This window comes from Phaethon aethereus, assembly GCF_964289735.1.
Source record: "Phaethon aethereus genome assembly, chromosome: 15".
Classification (NCBI taxonomy): domain Eukaryota; kingdom Metazoa; phylum Chordata; class Aves; order Phaethontiformes; family Phaethontidae; genus Phaethon; species Phaethon aethereus.
In genome coordinates this window covers 12140315-12164641 of record NC_138591.1, presented here as the reverse complement: position 1 = coordinate 12164641, position 24327 = coordinate 12140315, and the positions used below count along the sequence as shown (strand labels likewise).

At 41.7% G+C, this 24327-nt stretch overlaps 1 protein-coding gene across 1 annotated transcript; it reads right to left on the bottom strand.

Annotated features, from left to right (window-relative positions):
• Positions 1 to 963: 963 nt before the first annotated feature.
• LITAF (lipopolysaccharide induced TNF factor) lies at positions 964 to 3378 on the bottom strand. The gene is made up of 3 exons (XM_082006536.1): positions 2372 to 3378; positions 1815 to 1971; positions 964 to 1499 (listed from the first exon to the last, which is right to left on the bottom strand). Exons 1-3 carry the CDS (start codon positions 2547 to 2549, stop codon positions 1391 to 1393), a joined length of 444 nt encoding a protein of 147 aa, XP_081862662.1. The 5' UTR covers positions 2550 to 3378; the 3' UTR covers positions 964 to 1390.
• Between the last annotated feature and the right edge of the window lie 20949 nt (positions 3379 to 24327).

Here is a 24327-nt window from a genome sequence, read left to right as displayed (position 1 = left end):
ATTTCAAATGTGAAGTGCTAACTTTTAAAAAAAGTTAACTTATACCAAATACTTACAGAAGGCACATTTGGCAAGAACAGTACATGCAGTATTTTTTTTTCATTTGTATTTACTTTAGCTTTTTACTTTTACAGAGATTAATACAGTGTTAGCATCATAGCCTTGTTTAAACACCTGTCTGCCTCTTCTAGACAGGTATCATTCAAATGCATGAAGAATTTATCTGGACCAAGTCTGCTGCTTATGACATAGTAAGATACTTGAACCTTCAGAGCCTCATTCCCTAATTTTTTGTGATCATCGTCTTAAGTAAGCGTATCCAGCTTAAGTTTCTGAAAACAGACCTTCTCTTTCATTTAGAAAAATCAGAGTACAAATGTAAATAATCATCAGAGAAACTCCTTAACAAACATGTTACCTTCTCAATGAAGAAACAGTAATTAACAAACAAATTAACAGCACAGATCCTGTATGTGTTTTGCAGACGGAATTCAAGCCTTAAGATAAGGCTGAGGTTTGTTTATGATCTATTAGTTGACTTACATAAATGCAAAAGGAAGTCTTCCAAGTCTATAACCAAGGCTCTACAGGCATTTCCACTGGAGTAGAGAGAAAACACTTCACAGATTTATAAATCAGCAGTAAAAAAATCCAACCAAACAAAAAAGTCTGAAAAAATATCTATTAAAAATTCCTGTAGGAACATCTTTACTGCAGAGTAGAGATATGACTAGACTTAAAACTGGCAAGGAAATTCAGGCACCAGATTGAATCACTATTGATGCACAATAACCTGAGTTATCCATTTGGTAAAGCAGCCTCCAAGAAGGAAGAAGCCTTTAGGTTTGGTTCTCTTTCAACTAAGAAAGTTTTAAAGTGAATTTTAGTGCTCATGAAAAGATGCCAACAAATCACTTCTTTTGGCAGAGGGGCACCTTTCCCAAAGGCAAGCAACTCCCTGCCGGTTTGTAAACAATGCTGTCGCAAAAGCATCAACACCAAGCATGAGACTATATAGGTCTCCATAGACATTCTCCTCTTGGTCTGTGCTGAGACTGTAAGCAAGCACACCAGTGTGCAACATGACTGAGACAAGATTAACTGAAGAACATCATCAACCTGTTTTGCATAAAGCAGAAAGGGAAAACATTTAGTTGCGATCAACTGGTGCTGGACTGAGTGGCCCATAAAGATTACATATACTTTTTACAGACCTAAGTCAGAATCTCCTCAAGCAAATTCTTATTCAAACAATCTAGCAATAAACATTACTTTTGATTGGTTTCCAGTGACAGAATGCACAGGAACAACCAGAAGTCTCCATGAAGCTTCAGAAAGGGCTTGTAGAGGTCCTAACCAACTTAGTCAATTATCAATGTTTAAACACTGCCTATAAACGTTTGTAAGAGCCAACAAGAGCACTGCAGTTCGGACAGGTGTGATCCACATCCTTTAGGGCATCAATGCAGAAGGGAATTAAGCAGCAGCCAGCTATACACCTGTACAGAAAAAAAAAAAAAAACAAAAACAACATTTTACCACTTGTTACATACACAAGAAGGTAAAATATATTTCCTGCGAAAGCCATCAGTAAAACTGGTGTCATGAGGCTTTAGGAAGAACACACATGGCAATGGAGCCCATCATTCTAGCGTTCTAGAGCAGCCTTAAGGTCCTACAGGACTGAAATGCAGATGTACACTATTCAAACCACAGAACGAGAAAGCAACAAAGCCAAGAGCTTCGTTACTCCTTAGAGCTATAAAAGGTCATGTAAGAAGAGAAGAATAAAGTGCAAATTGGAATCAACCTACCCCAGCAGGCAGAGGCCACCACATGACAGCCAAGTCAAAGCTCCCGAGTCATATGAGAGACGTGTCACTATCATCTGGTTACAGGAAGGGCAGCACATCTGAACTGGGCGGTCATAAAATACTACTGGGTGCTGCACGTACACCGTCTGAACTGTAACTGAGCAGAGAAAGATGTTGTTTACTCAATGGGTAAATAAGGAAAAAAGGATAGTTTAATTAACTTCCTCTGAGCTAGAACCAGCTACTATGAAATATTTGAAACTCAGAGCAATGAAATACTCAATGACAAAGAGAAATCACCATGGCATTTCCTAATGCAGAAACACACTGTCTTAAGAATAAGTCTGCATTAAAGACTGCAGAAAGCCAAATGATGTTATTGATATTAGTGCACATTAAAGGACTCACAAGAATTGATGCACCTTATTCCCTTCAAAAATATTTTTTGGAAGGTTGGGAACATCTGTGAACCCCGATCTTTAATCTTCTGCACAGCATCTATTACATAGCTACTTGACACCTCCTTAACGTGAGGTACGGTAGTTTTTCAGGCTTACCGGGATTATTCACTGGTGCTGGCTGTCCCATGTACGGGGGAGGGCTCATTCCCTTCCCATCTGGTTTCTGGCCAGATTCTGGGACAGGATAGGGGTGAGGATAGCTCACATTGATTCCTGTTGTTTCCTCATAAGAAGGTGGTGCAGATGGGACAGGGATGCCACTTGGAGCAGACATTGTATCTAAAACATAATAGAAAGAAAATTATAACAAAAGACATTATTTATTGAGGGCAAGTGACAATTAATTAGGCTCTCTACTCAGAAAGCAAGAAGATAACTAAATTAAAATGCACCTTTACCAGCATAGAATTTATTGACTGTTATTTGTTTCTGATAGTATTAAATGTTAATTTTGATTTCATTGTTGTTGTTCTTTCATTCACTCTTCCTTTTCACAGGATAGGTTTTTTTGGGTTTTGTTGGGGGGGGGTGTTTGTTTTGGGTTTTTTTGGTTTGTAGTGGGGTTTTTTTGTTGTTTTTTGTTTGTTTGTTTCCCCCCCACCCCCAATTCTTCCTTTATAAGTTAAAAATGCTAAAACAGGGACTTGGGGCATCGTTATTAGTATACTAAGCTATCTGGCAATTTCAAGAACAGTATTTCAGATCCATTCCCCCTCCAGCTCTCCTGAAAAAAAATCAAACAGCATGATAGGCCACATGGTAGTTGCTAACATGAGCCTGGTTTGTGATGAAGCTCAAATATTTTAAAAAGGCTATTTGTCTCTGCTGCAGTTTGAAATTAAAAAAAACCAGAACATTTATATTGAAGGAAAAAGAAACCCCAAACAATTAAGTACATCCAACTCAACTCAAAGCTCAAATAAGCCTAAGGTTGCCATTTTTGCTGCTTACCAAAGGTTCAATGAGTTTGTTAATGCGACTTTCCTCCACCAAATGTTATTTCATTACAGAGTTTAACAATGCTAACATCCCAAAGTGGAAAGAAATGATTGTGATTTCAATGCAGACTTCCTCTTTCTCCCTGCCTACCCACTTCCTATACTCTGCCCACCAATTTCTGTGTTGAACAATCCCTCATGGCATCAACGCTGATTAAGCATCTTCCTTCTTCTCTTCCATCTAAGGACCATCAGACAGCTCTGAGAACCATACTGCATTCTCTGTTGTTGTACATTTGATCCCTCTGTATACGCACAAGTCTTTTCACTCAGTATTATTTGCGAAGGGCAACCTGTACTTAGAATATTAATTCTATATTCTTATAGTAATATAGAAGCTATAATTAACCACAGCACTAGTATGAATAAAAGGATTAAGAGAAATTGCACCGATGAGGAAGAAAAAAAAAGGAACAAAAAAGTACGTTAAGAAATAATGCTATATTGTTGTGGGTATTTTTATTTTCAAAGCTTGTTGCTTTGAAAACAGTAGCTTGCTGCATAAACGCAGTGTCTTGAGGTGCGAGACGCCAGGCATTTCAAGCTCAACAATTCTCCCCACTGTCCATATCACAGCTTGGAACACCACTGCATTGCACGGTAATAACAGGACCTAAATACACACAACTTGACTAACTTGGTAGTCACTTGCTTCAGAAAAATATTGGCAAGGTTCGCAGCCCAACTTCCTTTTCTACCTTATACAAAAATGACATTTCCTCCCAAAAAAGCTGATTCAAAGCTGAACATTAAAGATCAGAGTTTAGATCTGGTTAAACTCTCAAGGACAACCAGTGAACAATCCTTTCCTCACAAGCTATGCTGTGGATTTTTACAATCCAGGAAGTATGCTGTAACTTGACTGCTCAATACACAGAGTCACTACACAGACGGACAAGGAAAAGAAAAGCGAAGAATCAGAGAGAGTAACATTGTGCATGAAGACCTTGCTGGCTTTCTGGCCCAGAAAACAAGGGCGAGGTGGGGGAAATCTCAGTATAAAACCTGGCTAACCCTTAAACTGTAAAATTACTTTTGAGAATTTATTTCCTGAGAAAATGGAAGGTCACAATTTCTTTCACACTGAAATCAATACATAGTCACAGCAGACAGCGGAGGAGCAACAGTCAGTGGAGAACGAACTTACAACTATTGTGCAATGACCTATTTGCACAATAGTTTCCCACACAGTGGCCTGAATAACCCTTTTACTTTGAACTTAGAATAATTACTTTAGCAGAGAATTTATTATTCCAAAGTAGAGATAACTGTTGTGAAACTATGCATCTAGAACTACCTTCTGCCAGATTACCTCATTCCATTTTGTTTACGTGTGCAGATGAAGTCCAGAATTTGTTTGCCTTTTTCAGTATATTGTAATGCTTAAAAGCACCAGTTTAACAACCAAATGCATCAACAGGATTCATCCCAGGAAAGAATGTAGCTATTTTGTGCACAGATCTGGAACTTTTCCACTGCCTATTCTGAAAAAGGATCTCATCATCACCATTTCAAGGCACTTGTGTAACAGCCACCCCAAGGTCAAAGCATCCTGGACTTCTAAATTAAGATGTGGAGTCCTACTATTAGTGAGCTATGAAAGAACTGCCTAACTAACCCCCTTTTTCCATTGGTCTCCTAAAATCTCGCTTTTTGTACTGTTTAAAATGCACCTCTTTCCACCTATCACCCAGTAAATATATCACATTCTTCATTCAGAAGAACTGATCACTTTGGCAGCTGGGTTGCAAAGAAGGATCCAGCAGATCTAGAAGACCAAAAGCTGAGTATAAGCTGACAGTGCCATGAAAATGGCAAACACCACACAGGGATGCGTAAGCAAAAGCAGCGTCCGTACAACAGCTGAAAAAGTTCTGCTGCTCTGAGAAAGCCCCCATGGGAGTACAGTATCTAAGAAACAAACAGCTGAACTGATTCCAAAGAAAAGCACCAAGAGCAATCATAAAGGCTAGAAAAGAGGACTTCTGAGAAAAAGCCAAAGAAATTGAGTTTCTTTAGTTTCAAAAGACCAGAGAGAATAATGAAGACAGACAGGTAGCAATGACAAAGCACTAAACAAACTCCTCTGAGAGTAAACTTTAAAGAAAACAGTAAGAAAAATTTTAGAATAATAAGCTTTTCCCTATGTCTCTTAATAAGGGTACTTAAGCACTAGACAAATTGAGCAAGACACTAATAGACTTTCCATAGTTTCCTTTTGCACTTTGCTCCCTGCAAACAGGTACAGAGCAGCTTAGAACTTTAATCACAGTATGTTTTACAGATACAGTCTTATATAAAACACCACTGATACAGACATGTCTGGGAAGAGCAACTAACGCATAATGCCTGATTACAAAGAGGACAAAAGATTAATATTACAAACCAACCCCAGATCATATAAAAAGTGATGCAGAATCTGAAGCGTCCGTGTAGGATATGGAAGACTTGACTTTTCAACACCTTAACAAACTGTACCCAGCTACTTGCGAAACAGCAGCAATTTACTAACTGAAAGATAAAGAGGCACAAAAGCAAGCTGATGGCAGAAGCAGAAACTGAACCCACAAGTTTCGTCTTCTGAAAAGCGGCTCTCCAATGCTGCTCCCAAATAATTCAAAAGGGAAGACTGTTCAGCGACTAGTACCAGACTGCAAGAAAAGACACAGGATAAGACAGGTAAAGGTAACAGGGAAGTCAAGTACACCAAAAAGTTAGGAGGTAGCATGTATGCAAACCATCAGGCAACATTAAAGCTATCTCAAACCAGGATATGAAAACACTGAAAGACCAACAAGCACACTAAATGCAAAACCAGGCAGCCTTTTACACTGATACACAAGAAGTTTCCATTCACATCTGGAAGTTTCAGATCCAAATGCCACTAAAGCAGAGAGAAGAACTGAGCAGTTCTGGCTTCCCTTCCCAGACTCTCACTAGTCTTTTGCTTTGAGTCTTTAGAAATGCATGTGGTAAGATAAAGACCAATGGCTTCAGCTACCCATCCCACGTCATTCTTCTGCTCTTTATAAAAAACCTCTTGTATTCCAGGTACGCACTGGTAAGGTGGACATTGACTCACTGCGCCCGGCTGCACTCTAACTTTGGGCAGATGAGTCATTAGACTCCAGAGAAGAATTAATAAAGCAGCAAAAGCACCAGCTCCCTTCTCCAGATTTTTCTTTTTTGTTCATTTGCTCAAGAGAAAGAATCACAAGTACTTAATGCTCAGAGCACTTTTCTCAGCCCAAATCATTTCCTTCATAAGCACATCAACATCAGCATGGGGCAAAACATCCTTCCAGTTCATTCCTTTCTGCAGAGGTCTATTGCTGTACATACAGAACAAAGTCAGGATAAAGAGAGGGAAAAGGCTGGTGAAAGCCACAGCATTCACAAACCACTATATTGAAACAAAACCAGATGAATTACTTATGCTAGCTGCAGATCAGGAAGACAAGTAACAAATTCTACTGACAGAAGGATGCACGGATACCCTTCTTTCCAATGAAGAGTGCAGCACAGCTCTATGTCACTTTTACAACTGCACTAAAGCCAAATGAATTTTGGGGAATAGAAGCCTTTTGAACCTGTTGAATACTTCATGAAACTCAGTGGCACGCAGTAGTTTTTGCAGGGTTCTGCATTTTGCAAAATCGTATTTCAGCTAATTGAAACGCTCCCCCACCATTTTAATTCCTAAACTCAAACTCCATGCAGCAATCTGAAACCAGCAGCAGGGTCTGCATTTGCTCCATACCCAGAACTGCCAGTTTTAAAGACAGCAAGAGAATTTGCAGGCTGTACCTGAAAAAAAAGGCGCAACACCTGGCTAAACTTCCCTTTTATCTTGCTATTGGAGAAAGTGAATTAAGTGAATCAGAACCTCAACGTAACTTATCTGAAGAACTTATTAACCAAGCATTCATTATAAACCCAAGATTCTCACAGCTTTCTATCATGGGCTTCAGGGCTTGCATCTGACTAAAATCATCCAAGATAAAACTCCAACTTTAAACTAGAAGTGTGCTCAGAGGCAGCTACACACTGCAAAGGGATTCAGCAGGGTTGTATCTCATCAGGCAACTGTCCAATAATGTTTATGTAATGAATTAAAATATACATTATGACTTACACAGGGTTGTTTTTTTTTTAAAGAGCTGCATAGCATTCCTCAGTACACCTTCCCACAACATGAGTCTCTAAAGTTGGGCACTTTCTTCAGAATGCTAAGTGAAGTATCAAACTGTTAAAACCTAGTGTAGGAGAGGAAGACTCCTATTCTGATCTTCTTCATCAAGATGAATACAGGCATTACGGGGAAAATAAGAAAACGAACACGTTTATCACAGTCCAGAAGCTATATAGGTCTTGCTTAACATGCCCAAAACAAAAGGTTGCCCTGTGATAACCTATACCTGCTACATCTGCCAAATAATACATATTCACACTTAGGCCATTATCTGTTCTAGAAGGGGAAACGTATTCAGAATTCCCTTCCTCCCAAGGGGCAGATATACTGCAAGAATGTTAGGATGCCGTTATCTGTGTCGTGCTCCACAATACAGAGCTGCAGAAAGCTACAGGGCTGCAGTCACTTTCCCCTTCCCTCCTCACACTCCATTCATGATACAGACCAGTCAGGGTCAGAATCTGGCTCACATGCCTTTCATGCATTTTCACCTAGTGATGATTACCATAACCACAAATTGTCCTCTCCACACCCAAAACTGAACATATATTAACACTTTCTCACCATAGGATGCATCTCCCATCTTAAAAGAATTCTTTATATTGCCCAGATTGGTATGTCAACATTATGTAGTTTAAAACCGCAGCCTTTTTCTGAAGGAAGGATGCAAACGCGTGTTCTAAGAATGCAGGGAAATACCTTTTGCCCAAGGACAAACAGAAAAAAAACCAGGAGGGGGAACAAGTCAAAAGTGGAAAGGTAAGTCAAGTCATTCACACTTTACCTAAAAATTACAGATGAATTATTAGGCAACAATTTTTTTTAATCCCAGCTGCTTTCTTGACCTGCACAAGAGTCTAGTAGAAATGGATTCCACAGCACCACACAGGTAACAGCAGCAACAGGACCTCAAGGATAACTGTGGGTAGATGATCTCTCTGCCCCGTATCAGCAGTGGAGAAAAAAAAACCAGGTTTGCACAGTCCTCACACTAACACACCACACAAGGAGAAACTTATGCACAGAAGTGTTGCTCCTGGGAGGCTGGAGAAGATGGAGGAAACTGTACTCATCCCTCTCTCCCTGTCCACCCAAACCTGAGCATAGCACCTGTTTTTAATGCAACAGCAAGCACTGCTCTTCTAAGAATGGAAGATTGCCACTTTGGCTGCCTACCACTATGGAGTGAGTTTTCAGCCATATCGGTTCCTTAGTCTCACCAGCCACACAATAGCATAAATGCTAGTGGTACAAGGGGAGATGGCAACAACATTCATGTGAGGGAATGTAAGCAGATCATGAAACCAGACCCAACATCTCAGCCCATCTGTTTTTACTTTCATAGAGCATCATTCCAAACCTCAGAATCAATACAAATGCACTCTCAGCAAGAGGAGGGACATTTCTGTTACACACATGTATTAGGGTGACTTAGAAAAGAAGTACATGGTTTATTTTTTATCTTCCACTGTAAGGAATATTGCTGAATGTGAGTTTACCTGAATGCATTACATCAAATTGCTTTCCAGAGAATTTTTACTTAGAGGTACAACACACTAGCAAAGATGCCATGCAAGACAAGGCAAGGACATGAAAATAAAGTAAGCCTATATCTGGCTATCCAAGTGATGAACAAGGTGACAATATCATCAAGAAGGCATACGTTTTATAAGAGCATGAGAAGTGATTATTTTCTTAGATTTCTTAGCAGTTTCCATTTTTACAGGGACTTTTATTGACTGGTATATACATTGGATGAAAAGAAACAAGAAATACATAAATTTGGTCATTCACGTTTGGGTGCAAGACAGCGGATCTCAAGCAGGGACATACTAGCTTCTGCCCAGATGAAGACAGAGTGCTCGGCACTACCTGTTGGGACCACAGCAGAGGAGTTGGCAGGAGAAATGGGGCCAGAGGAAGGATGCAAAACAGCATGGAGTGTGATGGCCTTCAGCTGAGCAATGGAGTAGACAGCACTGAAAACAAAATCAGAAGATGTGCATGGCTGCCAGGAGCAGAGCCAAGCCACTGTCTCCCTGCCATTGCCATCCAAACCTGAAAGCTTGCAGCTTGTCTCAGAAACTCCTGCAAGATTCATCACTCCTGCTGCTCTGTTCCCAGCCCAGCTACCTTCTCCTGGATATAACATCCTTCACATATCCCCACTGTCCAAGCTTATTCCAAGATGTTATGCACCTCAACTTGAGAAACATTACCTAAGCAGGCTTCAAAGTGCAGAGTACAGCACAGACCGCACTGGGTGGAGAGAAACAGAGACAAAAAAGTCTCAGGCATTTCAAAAAAAAAAAAAAAAAAAAAAAAAAGAGAGGTTTGACTTACTTGATTTTTGCACGTTTGTTGCACACAGCAGAAAGTTGCTGGCTAGAGACGACTGTGGTATCTGATCTTTTAAGTCCAGGAAAACACCCACTGGGAATAACAGCAGAATCTGTAGGCAACACACACAAGGGCAAAGAATGGATTAGTTGGAAGGAAACAGAAGACTGGACAGTTTTTCCCAGAAGCAAACAAAAGGTACAGTGAACGAGCCAGATAATAATGCAGAATTTCCCCATCAGCACCGTAGCTGGCTATAAATAATTCCGTAACAAGAACAGAAGTAGGAAACACACTTTGGAATAGACAGCTATAACAGAATACAAAGTCAAGGGGCCTTGAACAACTTCACCTAAGTAGGTCCTAAGCAGGTGGCTGATCCAAATGACGTCGGAGATCCCTTGTTCAACCTAAATTACTATATAATAACCCAGAAAACAGAAGTTACATTACTGCACTAGAAAGATTACAATGTCCAGTTCCATTTTTATCCATACGCTAAAGACTAAATACTAAGTTATGACAAAACTGACCCAAGAGATACCAGTCATGATGTAAATAAAACAAATTCATTTGCTTTAATGACATCTTCACTGAGGACAAACTGCCTTAATTGCCAGGCTGTCTCCATTGCTGCCAGCTTGGTTAAGGTCAGAGAAGCACTAATTCATTCCAAGTACAGAGACTGGCAGCAACAATAGGAACTGTATGGCTATTAAATACTTCTTGTGCCACAAGTACTGTTGTACACCTAGTAGAATGCAGATTCTGGATCAGTATCTTGATATCAAAAGGAAGCTCGGTTTTATTAGTGCACTTTACATTTTATTATTATTTTTCCTTACTTCACAAGCAATAATGTAAATATATCTTTCTGAGAACATAGGAATTTCAGGGAATTTAAGACAAGCTTGATTTTCTTGCTTTTTTTGTGAAATGCTCTAAGAAACTCCAGTCTATCATGGTTCCAAACTTAGCAGTAAGTTTTAGCATTAACTCATAAAAAGCTTCTCTTGTGTCTACATCATCCTTTAAACAGTTATATATTCTGATGTTTATCTCACATACTTCTACTACAATATCTTCTCAACTAGAGTTCTCAACCACTGCCTCCTGTCTGGTAAACCTCTGCTGGTCTTACAATGTCCGTGTTACCTCCTCACCACTCACGTCTGTATCTGTCCATGTCAACACTGCTGCCCTCCAGGATCACCCATCTTTTCCTTTCCACACTGTACCTCGGAATAATCAACCCCCACCACGCACCAGCTGAGCGAGCGCAGAGTTCAGTTACGCAGCCAGACACTCTTGGTGCCTCTGCAGCCGCGTGGGCCAACTCCTCTGCTGAGTCAGTAGCCAGTACTTACTTTCCTTATCATATATATACCACCTACACACCTGTCCGCATACCAAAAAGAGAAAAAAGCGATCTAAAATTGTTGTTGGTTCCCGTGCTGGTAAGCTATTTATTCAGCCTCTCCCTCACTTACCATCCAAAAATGTCTCCCTTAAACCTTCAGCTACAAGGATAAGGCTCTGTGGACACACATCTCCAGACTGCAAACTCAAAAGAAAGCAAGCAGTACTTCTAAACAACATAAACAAGTTAATTTGTAATCCATGATTGCTCTTCTCCAACCTGTACATGTTTCCACAGTCATTCTTCAAAGTTTTAAAATAGGCCTCAGATAGCATCTCTTGATTCTACACTTTAACTGACCATGTCTCTCAAGTCAAAAAGCCCTTTCAACACCCAAAAGATGCCTACAATGAATTTCACAGGTACAAAAGACAACAGGCAAAGAAAAAGAACTTCAGGCTTACGTATGCGATTAGGGCTGGAGTCACTCCACCCCCACAAAGTATGTCTAAGACCCAGCACACAAGCTTCCCAACAACAGCACAAGCCTGTTCGCTTTCCTGGAGTGCGGCAAAGTCTCCGAAATACTGCCAACTGCCTTCCTTACAGCTTTCATCGGGATTTCAGTGAAGTCCATAAACATTTCTATAAAGAACTTGTCACAAGTTTGTTCACTCTTCCAGCTTACACAGGACTAATCTGCTGCACTGAAGGCACAGTAATATAAACACTACTAACATTTACACATTTCAGTAGTCCCACGGTCTTCCCAGTAGACTAAGCAGAAATGCAGACAGGTTTATTAGAAAGGGAATTGTGTACTCAGTCCAGTGTGGGTTTTACAGTAGCCACGTAGCTAGGACAAACACAGGAGCTGGTACAGAAGGACAGACGTGGCTACAGGCGCAGTGTGTATGCCGGAACAGTTAACTGTGGTAAGCCATCACTTCCCTGAGGACAGGCATTGCTCTTTCACACCATTCTCATACTCACACTGCAGCTCTGGCAGACTGAAGAGGTAACAAGACAGCAGTCAAAGACGACTGAACTCACTAAGTTTTTTTTAACGATATCTGTCGTATCAAATATTCCACAGATATTTTTTTAATAACCACTGACCTCCTGTTTTCTTTAGAAAAAGAAAAGTTTCCCCTTGTGACTAAACTACAGAGCTGAATGCTGACCAACTGCCCGCAGTCAGTGTGCTGGTTTTGGCTGGGGGTGCACAAGCAGCTGGGAGGGGACACAGGGGACACAGCAGGACAGCTGACCCCAGCTGACCAGAGGGATATCCCAGACCATATGACATCATGCTCAGCAATATAACTAGGCAAAGGTTGGCGGGGGGCCACTGCTCAGGGCCTGGCTGGGCATCGGTCAGTTGGTGGTGAGCAATTGTTTTCATTTGCATCACTTGTCTTTCTTGGGTTTTATTTCTGTTATTTTCCTTTTCATTACAATTATTATTATTTCACCTATTAAACTGTTCTTATCTCAGCCCATGACTTTTCTCACTTCTACCCTTCCAAGTCTCTTCCCCGCATCCCGCTGGCAGGGGAGTGAGCGAGCAGCTGTGTGGTGCCGGCTGGGGTTGAACCACGACACAGCTCTGCGCACACACTGCATGACTGAAGACCACCTTCACCTCTGCTTTACTAAGAGCAAGTTCTAAGAAATCAACACCCTTTCATAGATTTCAAAATGGTCATGATCATACTTCCAGCATGAATACTTCTAGTCTTGATATTTAACATTCAATACTCATTTTTAAATTATGTTGCGTTTTTCATTTCTTACCACTGACTAGTTTTGGACAGCTGGTTCAATTTAAAAATGACTGCTATGTTTTTACTGCTTTTTCCACTTCTCCTCCCCCCCCGCTTCCTAAAGACAGATGCAAACAGGTCTCAGGTCTTCACAGCATTTGGCAGCACCCCTGGCATGGCAACCACCTCTCCTATGCCTTCCTTTTCTTATTTTAATTTTAAAGTTTCAAATCTGAAGCAGAGATAACATTTACCAAGTACTACAGTGGATGGTATAAAAATAAAAACAAGTATCAGTCCCTTCAAGTTATCTGTCAAAACAGAAATTACTAATAAAGAACAAGATGACATCAGGACTACAACACAACCTCTTCAAAATACTGAATATTGTGGAGGTAACCACAACTTCAGCTTTTCAACTTAATTTTGCTAATGTCCCTTCTGCTTTAAAGGTCAGCTTTGAAGACATATTTGAACTACTGCTTCATACAGCCAGTGCAAAGATGTGTCTCACAATCCTGGGCACTACTTGAAGATTAGCCTGGGGACAAGAAAAAGAGAAGGTAATAACCCACCCCTCTGCTTGGTATTAAAAAAAAAAACCAACACCCCCCCCCCCACACACCCCCAAAAGCAGTCAATGGAAAAGAATTGCTTATAAATACAGCTTTCCTAACACTGCTTGGCCAAGCAAATATGCTGTTGCCCTCCCCGTAATCTATCTCTTGCTAAAATTTGACACAATTTAATCCCTTAAACGATTCCTACTCAGTCCTCTTCACTAGAAATCCCAAATTGCTCTCCAGCACCTCAGGGAATTACCGGGGCTCCCGGCACAGCAGAGTTTAAGACAGCTGCTGATCAGAGCAGCACCCGGAATGAAACCCAGGTTGAAGGCTAATCTTTTTTTTAAACAATCAGGCTGGATATACAGGTTTATCAGAGCACTCGGGATTTTTGCAGCACACAGCAGCAAGCAGTAACACAGCACTTGCTTGGGCCACCATCTTGGCTGTCTGAACGCTGGACAATAACTTCCTAGTTTACCAACCTGCTGAGAAATATTCTTTTGAAGTCGTGTGAACTTCTCAGGCACTCGTGAGAAAATAAAATGCAGTAATAATTACAAGTAAGACGTTGACATATTATTATTTTAGTAAGACAACCAATGCCACTCGGGTCACCTGAATTTTATTCTGACAAAACAGGAACGGTACCACACGGTGTGTTCTCCCCGGCAGGAGAGGTTACAGACGTTTAGCGCGTTTCTCCGACCGAGCAATCAACAGCCTCGGAATAATCCTCTCCCGGGCCGTCTCCTGACCGTCCCGCCGGCGCCGCGCAGCCCCAGCGGCTCCTGCGCGGCGCGACCGGCCCGCCGAGAGTCGAGGCAGCTGCCCCACCCCGCCGCCGGGCCGCGGCCGGGGCCGGGTCTGCCCGGCCCTGCCTGGGCGCCGCGGCAGGGCTGGGAGCGGCCCCGGGAAAGACAGAGCTCGGGCCCGGGAGCGGCGGCCGGCGCTGCGCCCCCCGAAAGCGGCCCCGGCAGTAGAGCGAAGCTCTCCCCTCTCCCCCCGGCAGCGGGTCCCGTCCGGCCGCAGCCAGGCTCCGGGCGGCGCGACAGAGCCCGGCGCGCCCAGCGTCGCCCGCAGCGGCTCCGCGGCCCTTACCGCTCCGCAGCGGGCGCCTGCCTGCCCTCCTCTCCGCTCGGGCGAGGCCACCGTCCCGGAGGGCTTGTCCCGTCCCGTCCCGTCCCGACCCTCGCCTTCCTCCTCCCCTTCCCCCGAGAACTGCGAGCGGGTGCCCGCGGGGGCTGCCGCGGGAGGCCGGTCCGCCGCCCCCCGCACCTACCGGCAACGCCTCGTCGCTCTCCGGCGGGCCGGGGCTGCGAGCGGAGGAAAATGAAAGGAGGGGAAAAAGTCTGTGGAAGTACAAAGACGAGCGAGGCGCGCCGCCCCCGCCCCCGGGACAGGCAAACGGCCAGTCCCAAGCACCGGGGCACTTGGCAGCGCTTACGCACTCAGACCGAGAAAGTAAAACAAGTCAGCTTCAGCTTTCCCGTAATCGCCGCGATTTCGTAGCCCAAGAGAAAAAACCCTCCCCTAATTCTACAATACCCCTTATATTGCCAAGATCAGTTATTTCAGACACCACCACATGCAAGAAAACAATAAAACGAGCAACAGACACAGTGATTTTAACAGATGCCCTTACAGGCAATTAAATCGGATTTGGTCTTTGGAAAATACAGTCTGTCACTCCTTCCTCTATCCAACGCAACACCTCAAAGCTAAGACAGAAAATTAATTACTGGCCAGATCCCTGAAAGGGATTCAGCAAGGACTGCTTCACCCGCTATAGTTTAGGTGAACCAGTCGGCAGGACCTACTATTTAAATGCTTTAATCTACTTTAGACTGAAGGGAGTCAATAACTCCCGAGGGTTCAGCAGGGATTGTGCATTAGGCCTTTTTTGGCTGAAAACATCTAAAATCCATTCAAGTACTATTTTTGTATTTAAATCCTTTCTTGGACCTCACCCTAAGTAACATGTATAAAGCTTCAATTCAAACCCATCCCAGAGCCAGGATTCAGGTTTCATAGGACAAAAGGGGCTCTTACTCCAAGTGACAATAAACCCAACGCTGAGCTCTGTAGTCACAGTAATCTCCTGACTCGCCTGCAGGTACAGACATTCATCAGGGGTTTTCATCAGATGTTGGAGTTCGAGGGCTCTGGCAGCAAGAAAACTCCCAGGCCCCTGATTTGCAGGGAAGGGCGGGGTGTGATTCAGCAGCATTCAGTCCTTCCGACAGGTTAGCATCTGAACCTGAGAGTAGAACTAGACTTACAGGTGAATAAATTCTCATCAAGAAATTGCATTATACATTACGATATTTTTCTCAGGAGCAAAATATGAGTGATTTTGGCTTTGGGGCCCTGGCTTAACTAAAATTGGGATAATAGTTCTCTTCGTAACTAACTCCCCTTCCCCAGGTGGCTATGAGCAGCTTAGAAGCCACAGGACATAGAAGCCATGACTGAACACATCTCCCAGGGTGAAGGCATGACCTTCAACTGAAAGCCGCCTTACTCCCAGTGCTGCGCTCTCCCTTTTGCTTACATCTAGTCAGAGGCTGGCTTGTGCTAGAGCTTTTAGTCCTCCTTGGGGACCCCAATAACATTGCTCCCTTTTGCTCTACTACTGTTTCTACCAAGCATCCAAATACAGCAGGCGGTCAGCATCCATTTACCAGTGCACAAGCGTACTTCCTCTCACTACACGTCCTTCCCACCCATCTCACCATTCATCAGTTCCTCCCTTTCCAGTCCTTTGCTGGCTGGCACTGGGTGAAAGAAGCACCAGCTTTAGCCAGTCTGTGGCTGGCCGGGCCACCGCAGCACCTGCGAGCTGTGGCCGGCCAACCTGCCCGCCTGCGTTAAGCAGGGCAAACCCAGTGCCGCTTCCCCGAAGCGGCCGCCTGTGCGGTGGAACCCACAGAAGTTCTCTTCCCGCAGTAGACCAAGTGACTGGGTGGGGACACAGGCAGTGCCAACTCACTGCGTGCTTCAGGAAACACAGGTGGAAATTAAGAGAAATCTTTATTATCCCTCCTGCTCCGCCCCAGGAGCTGTGTACCTATCAGAATATTTTGTCTGAAGATTATGAACATAATTTGTTTAAAAAAAAATCATAAGAGAAGAAAAAAGGCCACATGGCAATTTCAGAAGCTTGAAGTAAGCCCGAATGCAGTACGCTGTACCTACGAGAGCTCCACGCGGTCACCTGTCCAGTGGCATGATGTGCGAGGCAGCCCCACCTGCTATGCGTGGCTGTTACGCTTTTCTCCACCCTCCTGAGTCATCAACAGGGCTGCTCCCAGCGACACGGCAATGGAAGTGTACACAGAGTATTGTGTATATTTCGTCGTCACATTAATTGCATGTATTGTATTACAGAACACCAGCAGATGTTAGTTTAGCCCCAAAAAATTAACGCATGCTAGATTTATTAGCTTTTGTTTTTACAACAGTAAGTTTCCCCGAAAGAAACTAAACTCTGTTTAGATGCTGATGTACATTTAAAAGCCTGTTAGACATATAGTCCACAATGCAATATGCCCTCACTGTGTAAAATAAGTAAACCTTAATGTCACCTTAGTTTTCTCCTGCCTGGAAAGCATAGGACTTGCACACATAAAAGTTTGTTTGTTTTTTGTAATTTTGCATATACTGATTTGTTGAAGCTAGGAAAGAATTTCTATGGGTTTTGATCATTTCAATAATACTAGATACTCAAGGAGAGTTGTGCCAGCATGCAGTTCCAGACCAGTAATCAATGTACATGCATAGATTTACAAAGAAAGCAAAGTAGATACATTAAGTCAAATAGTCTGAAAGAATGTTTGGTTTTTTTCCTCCACTGTTGCAATGGCCGATTCAAGTTGCAAAGCAAACAGAACAAGAACTCAAATACAATTTGAACAGTTAGTACAAGCAAGATACAGCCACTCATTTTGGTATTGCAATTGCCAGTCAATATCCTAACCTACAGTAACAGCTAAAATTTAAGCCACTCATAGGTTTGCTTTTCACAATATTTATATTTCAAAAGAGAAACAGGTAAACTTGATGGAGTTAAAGAAAAAAAAGACACAAACAGCAGTGCCATCTAGAACTGTAACACTTCCAAATATTTTTGAAGATTTATGTTTAAAATAATGAACAAAACCAAACCACACCAAGAATCCAAAATTATAATTTCTACGTAATTCACTACTGCAAGCATCAATTGGTTGAAGAAAACCTACTTCAAAGTCCCAAGGGCATGAACTTCCAGATGGGATCAATACTGATGACGAACAAATTACTTGCACTTACAATGTCAGGTGGTACTCAATCAAAATTCAGCTTCTGCCCATGGGAATGTTGACTGCCTGAGAAAGCAGAGCTTGAATTTTAATTAAGGTGGTAGAGCTTAGCACTGATTTTGCTAATTCTAAATCTTTTCTGACCCTCATAGAGAATTTAACTCACCTATGAGCTAAATTCTTTTTCATGTAGTTTTGTGTATAACACTGACAAAAAGTTAACAAAACTGGAGAGGATTCATATGTAATTATTTAAATGAGTCAAAATAGTCTCTTCCCCTCTTGTCCTTTTACCCTCCATTATCAGATACTGTTCTGCTAGGTTGTTACTGCTAAAGAATTTGAATAAAAGTTTTCTAGGAAGTAAAATAAGTTAAACAAATTTAATTGTACATATTTGTCCAAACAATCAGTATGTAGACTGCACAAGTTTTTCTTATGTTTTCCTTAATCAAATAATACTGATATGAAGATCAGTATTTAGTCTGAGTATTGAATCTATTTAATTATGGAATGGTACAATTTCTTCAAGTGTAGAAAATTATTGTCCCAAATCACTCACTGGATTATAGGGGGAAAGTGTCAGATGGTAAAGAGTTTTTTAACCTAAGAGAGAAAAGGATAGTAAAAACCTATGTTCAGAGGGCAAAACTGGGAAAATGAAGAATAATGTCTTGTTTTTCCATTTCATTAGTTAGGTGATAAGCAAGTGGAACAAACTGACTAAAGAAGTAAGAGATTCTACATCTGTTGATTACTTCCAGACAAACTTGGAAACTTCTGACTTCCTAGAAAACATATTTAAGACAAGACTAGATAATTTCAAATCATGTCACCTGCATTGTATAACACATCCAACTGGTGAGCTAACAATGCCATGAGTAATAATGCATCAGTTAAAAAACAAACAAACCACCACCACAAAACAGCAGTACAAACTGCTATTAAGTCATTTGATTTCTAGTGACTTTGGTCAAGCTTTGCTGCTTTAAAACTGACCTGCACTTTAACCAGTAATAAAATACACATACCATCAGTGCCACGAGTGTAAATCAATATTCTGTTATACAGGTCCCAGGTACAAATGAAGGTCTTCTGCTGCCTTTCCAGCTAACAGCGGGTAATCTTCAAGGGAGGCTTTCTCCCTCTGACTAGCCAAGCAACCATGTGACACGAGCTTTGAGGTTCACCCCGCGAGCCTCAAAGCTGAAAACAAGAGACACACATCTCGGTGTAAAGTGCATGTTCACATTGCTGAGATGTCCTCAAAGCACTAGTAATAGCTGTCGTGAGCTGGGCACACGGTTTGGCCAGGTGACATTCAATTGCCTAAGCAGCTCCTTCATAGTATATGGGAGCAGGAAAACAGGAATTTTGGCTGTCTGAGAAAAGCCTCCCTGTTGGGGTGTTAGCTGCACTTAGACACCGCATGGCTAAGCGAAGGTATGAGCCTCTTTGAGAATGTCTGGTGAAGAGCAGGAAAAACACGTATTAGGCACAGTAGCAAACGCACTCACCCCTTGCGAGGCACTCTGGCTTTATAAAGGTGGTATGTGCATGCATACATGTATTTGGTAGCCACAAAACTCGATTTGCATATCCCTACTAAAGTAGCAACAGCACCGTCATTAGCACCGAGTAATTACAGCTATCCTGCCTGAGGTTCTGACTGCTGAGCACTCCTGGTAGGATATAGAGTCCCCTTAACTAACTCTATGGGGTTTTATACAAGGCTTTCAATGGTTGGCTCTCTGGGTGTTTTTTGATCAGGAAGGAAAAAGATACTGTCATTGACTTTTGTTTTTAAATATGTTCTCATTTAGGTTGGAGTCAGGGCTTAGAGCTTTGATAAAACAAAGACTGGGACAACATATTAGTTGATTTGGTAAATATTAAAAAAAAAAATTTAAATCTGCCAAATGCTTCATAAGTCAAAGTAATGAAGGATAGGCAAGAGCTACATTTTGAAGGAATAATGTTACCATGTAATAATTCTGTCTACTCTAAGTTAACTCAATTAACTTTAGAGCAGGAGAAATTAATTTCAACTTCCACATGGCCCTCCTCAAGCCTGTTGGGCAGAGGAACACTGAGGAAACACTTCAGCCTCAAGCTTTTGCAGAGCTTAGGGTTTAGGGTTTCATCAGCTTCCAAACCCACTCTATAGTAACTTCAGCATTGTCGGGTTGTACTGTGCAGACAGCTTCAGTTTTATTCTCTAAGCTACTTTTAACAGTGAGTGCGCATGAAAATGTCTGCAATAATTAAAACGAAGTACTGCTGTAATATACTTCCTCTCACGTACTACTACAGCAATACTAATCACAAAATACTTCAGAGCTAACAATGCAGTAATTAACAGCTTGCAGAGACAGGTCTAGGTAACAGTGCTGTATTGTTTCTGTTGGGGGAGCACTAGCCCTGTTCGATATAAACAGCTATACCAATATGTGCACTTGTCGAAGAGGCTGACATTGTAAGCGCCAAATTCCTTTGAAAGTATGGTGAAGTCTACTTGTGTGAAACAAGAGCAGAACTTGGGTTTCAAGGCTGCCAAGAAGTGGGTTACCTTGAATGCTGGTTTCTAAACACTTGGCTTTTAACAAAGCTGTGATAAGGGGGCTTTTCAGTGTTCATTTGGGAGTTAATAACCTCAACTTAAATTATCCCGGAATAAATTCTGTGTGTGGCAGAGCAGGCAGGGGAAGATAAAAGAAAGAAAAAAAAAAAAGCGAACAGAAAGACCACAAATATACCCTTCCTTTCAGAAACTACTGTGTGAAGATAAATACCCTGTGACTGACAGCATCATTGCTTACGTTCATGTATCAGAACAAAACTATTGCTCCACACCAATATGGAACTGGTAGAGGGGAAAAAAACAAGAGAAACCTTCATGACAGATAAATCAGCTCTCAGACACATGCTGCCTTACACAAAACCATCTTCTTTCTCGTTTCCACTTTATTCCAGTGTCTTTTACACTTCACCTGGTGATCTAACCCCCCCCAAGGTGCTGGAAACCTATGGGATGAAAAAGTTTTGAGCTTTTAAACTGCTCTCATGTCTCTTTAGCCCACATGCTGCCTTCACAGCCGCCACTTGGACACTTCTGCCTGGGGATCTCCAGTGAGGCAGGTTCAAGGCTGAGCTTTTCCTGGCTGCTGCTGTTCTCTTTTGAGGCTGCAGCTACCCATTTACTGCCATCTTGGCAGGCAGGGAACTCCTTACCCTATAGCGTATCCGCGTGCCGGGAAGATGCATGGAGGTGGGCTTCCCTGCCTCCACAGCGTGGGGTCAGTGACTGCCCCCCTTCCTGGGGAGACCAACTCCTGGTTTAAGGTATCGCAACAACTCCTCCTGGTACTAGACATCTGCCATCCTCTTTCCCAAGCATGCACCCTCCTCACTGTATGTGCCTTGCTTAGCGTGACCATTAAGGAAAAAAGACTTACTTCTTTCATGCGCAAGTTCGTAATATGTGGGGTAATATGCTTGTAGAAGATTGGAATATTAGTGGATTTGTTATGTGAAACAGAAGTAGCATCTCAAAGTCTGAAACTGCAAATGATCCCCCAGGATTGCAATTGGTTGACAACAGCTAAATGAATCCAAACTTAAATATTAATACTTTAGTGTCCTTCCTTTAGTATTGCTTCCTTCTTAATTACCAACTCCCATAGTGTTATTTGATCATCATAACTGCTAATAACGGCCACCAGATTGCAAAACACTTTCACACTACAGCAAAACGTTGAAGTATGTACATCATATCATCTCCTTAGAGAGTGACACAGCAGTGTGGACTCAAAAGAGGTAATGATAGATTTATTTTTCCCAAAACACTTGGCACTTCCTATAAAGAATTACAAGGAGAATAACCATTCACTGCCAGTAATGGTTCTCCTAGTATAAACAACCAAAAAGAAACAGTTATGATAGAAAAGCTTCACATTTTAATCAGGACAGATTTGCCATTTTAAGTCGTCCATTATTTGATGGATTCTCTAATAACACCATCAGAAAACAGAAAAATTATGATTCTCCAACGATTTACCCTTCAAATTCATCTTCCCACTCCCTTGACAGAGTACAGGAAGGATATGATTTTTTAAATAAAGCTGTTTCTCCTATAGACATAACTGAAGCATGATTTCAACTGCTGTGACGCCATTGCTGAAGGAAGTGGTGCAAAAATCACATCTTCTCACCCTTCCTCCAGAATAATGCCTGACCTACTGTTTGGCCGAGCTTTGATATAGTCTTGGCTGTGAATCAGCTTTGCTGGCTCGTGTTGTAGCTGACCACTGAAACCACTGATGTAAATCTTACATTTAAGCGTGCTGTTGTTTTACTTAAGGCAGCAGCTGGACTTATTTTAATGAACCGCTTTAATCCAGCTCTGTGGATCTGAAGCGAGTAAGGAATGACACAGTAGTCTCTTGTGCATATTTCTGACATAATAATCTTTCACACAGCTGTCATCTGGACACCAGAATTAATACAACCTAGCTGTGATATAAGCAAGAAATACAGAAATATAAATAGAGATTAAGACCTTATTGCTGAAATTCAAAGTTATCCAGTGAGGCTTTCCTTAAGGCCTCAAATATCCACTTCTCAAACTCTGTTCCCAACATCACCCACACACATTATGTACAAAGCTGGAGGCCAATAAATACCTGTTTTCTCATCCCCTCTCATTTCTTGCAACAAACATTTGAACTTAGCAGTAGTTATACTTGCTGCAGTTCTGGCAATTGTGAAGTTATTGCTATTGAATTCTGCCTTGGTTTATAATCTCTAGGTGTTATAACTCATGTTACATGCTTTAAGAATAGCTTTGACAATGGTTAATGTTTCAGTTCCCCACCTCTGGCAGGACTGCCTTCATTAAAAACACTGTAGTGAACCTCTCAAGTCCATATATAACTTAAATGGCCAACAGTCTCAGCTGGGAAGGTGTCAGTTCCTGTTCCAGAAACTCAGATATTACATATCGTATCTTGTCACTTGATATTGCTTGTCTGCAGGAAGCAGCAAACCAGGAAGCTTACCATCTGGGGACAAAAATCAGCACAAGTGTCACAGCTACTGAGCTAAAACAGTGATAGCGAATGTGAGGATTAACGTCCATTTACCAAAACAATGACTGATTATGGTGAAATGCAATCTCATCATCCATTGCTACACAAGAAAGCACTTCACCAATTTGCTGGCAGCCTTGAATTGCTTGTTACATATGGATGCCAAATATTCAGGACACTCCTCAGTTGAAATGAATCCTCTGTCTTTTCAGACTAATCCTTTGTGACAACCAAGGCAATCAGTAAACAATTGAATATCCTTACAGACAAACACTAGTAATAAAAATAAGTGAACTAGAAACCCTCACGTGATGTTTGAGAGCGCTTTGGTATTCTGAGAGCTGGTTAATCTGCTGTATGCATAGATTCTGCAAGTCTTGATTGCATGCGCAGCTCCTCCTGAATTTGCCCTGCGGCAAAATCATGTGATCTGTGTCACAACCAGAACAGAATCTACAGTAACTAAAAATAAACTGCTTCTTCGCAAATTCATGGCTTGGTTTAGTCCAGCTCATAAATGACTTTTCAGCATTGGTCATCACACACAGGTCCTTACGATTATCACAAGGTGCATGACCTCATTTATTGTCATACGGGTGGGCGATGTTAGTACCTTCAAATACTTGCAACACTTGGCTTTTGGACCCAGATGTTTGTTTAGTAAGTCATGAGTTTTCTTACCAGTTACGTTCCCCGTATTTGCATCTCTCAACAGTAGAACCATCTGACCGATCTGCTTTGCCACTCCCTTGACAGCTTTGGTGGTACCTGGCAATATGGGGTGACAAATTTATTACCAGAAGCTGCTTACACCTCTGTAGTTATAATTCTGTATATATGTATAATTCTGTTATATGTGAATGGTGGGAAAGCTAATAAATCAGCCACCTTTCCAGTTCTCTGCATGACCGATTAACAAGAACATCTACTCTAAAGCTAGAAATGGCTCTGCCTACCTGAGGACAGACAGAGCTATCAGCACAATAAAAGTTAATGTTTCTTTAATCAGCATGTGATTGACACTACTTTGTTTGTCCAGCAATTTTTATTCATGAAATCAAATTTATATTAGTCTTTTTTAATATACACAATTGCTTCTAATTGAGTTCAAGTTAGATCAACTTATTTGAGGCTTTTTCCTATTAGAATCATACTTTAAAGCTAACAGCAAAAACTTTACTTTTGTTAACCATCTCTGCATTAGCTTTTAAATACTTGTTTTTGGAAACATTTACCATAAGCTTGCCTTATTTTAAATTTTAGAAGAAACAGGCAGTGGGCTATCTCTAAAGGACTTTTACAAGACAAGATCTGCCAATCTCTGTGATCTCTGCATGAAAAGGGAAATTATCTCATTAGGCAAGCATAATATTTTGACAAATGTTGAAGGTTTTAGAGCTTTCCCTGTAAAACAAATCCTTTTTGCTTTTGGAGAGGACTTT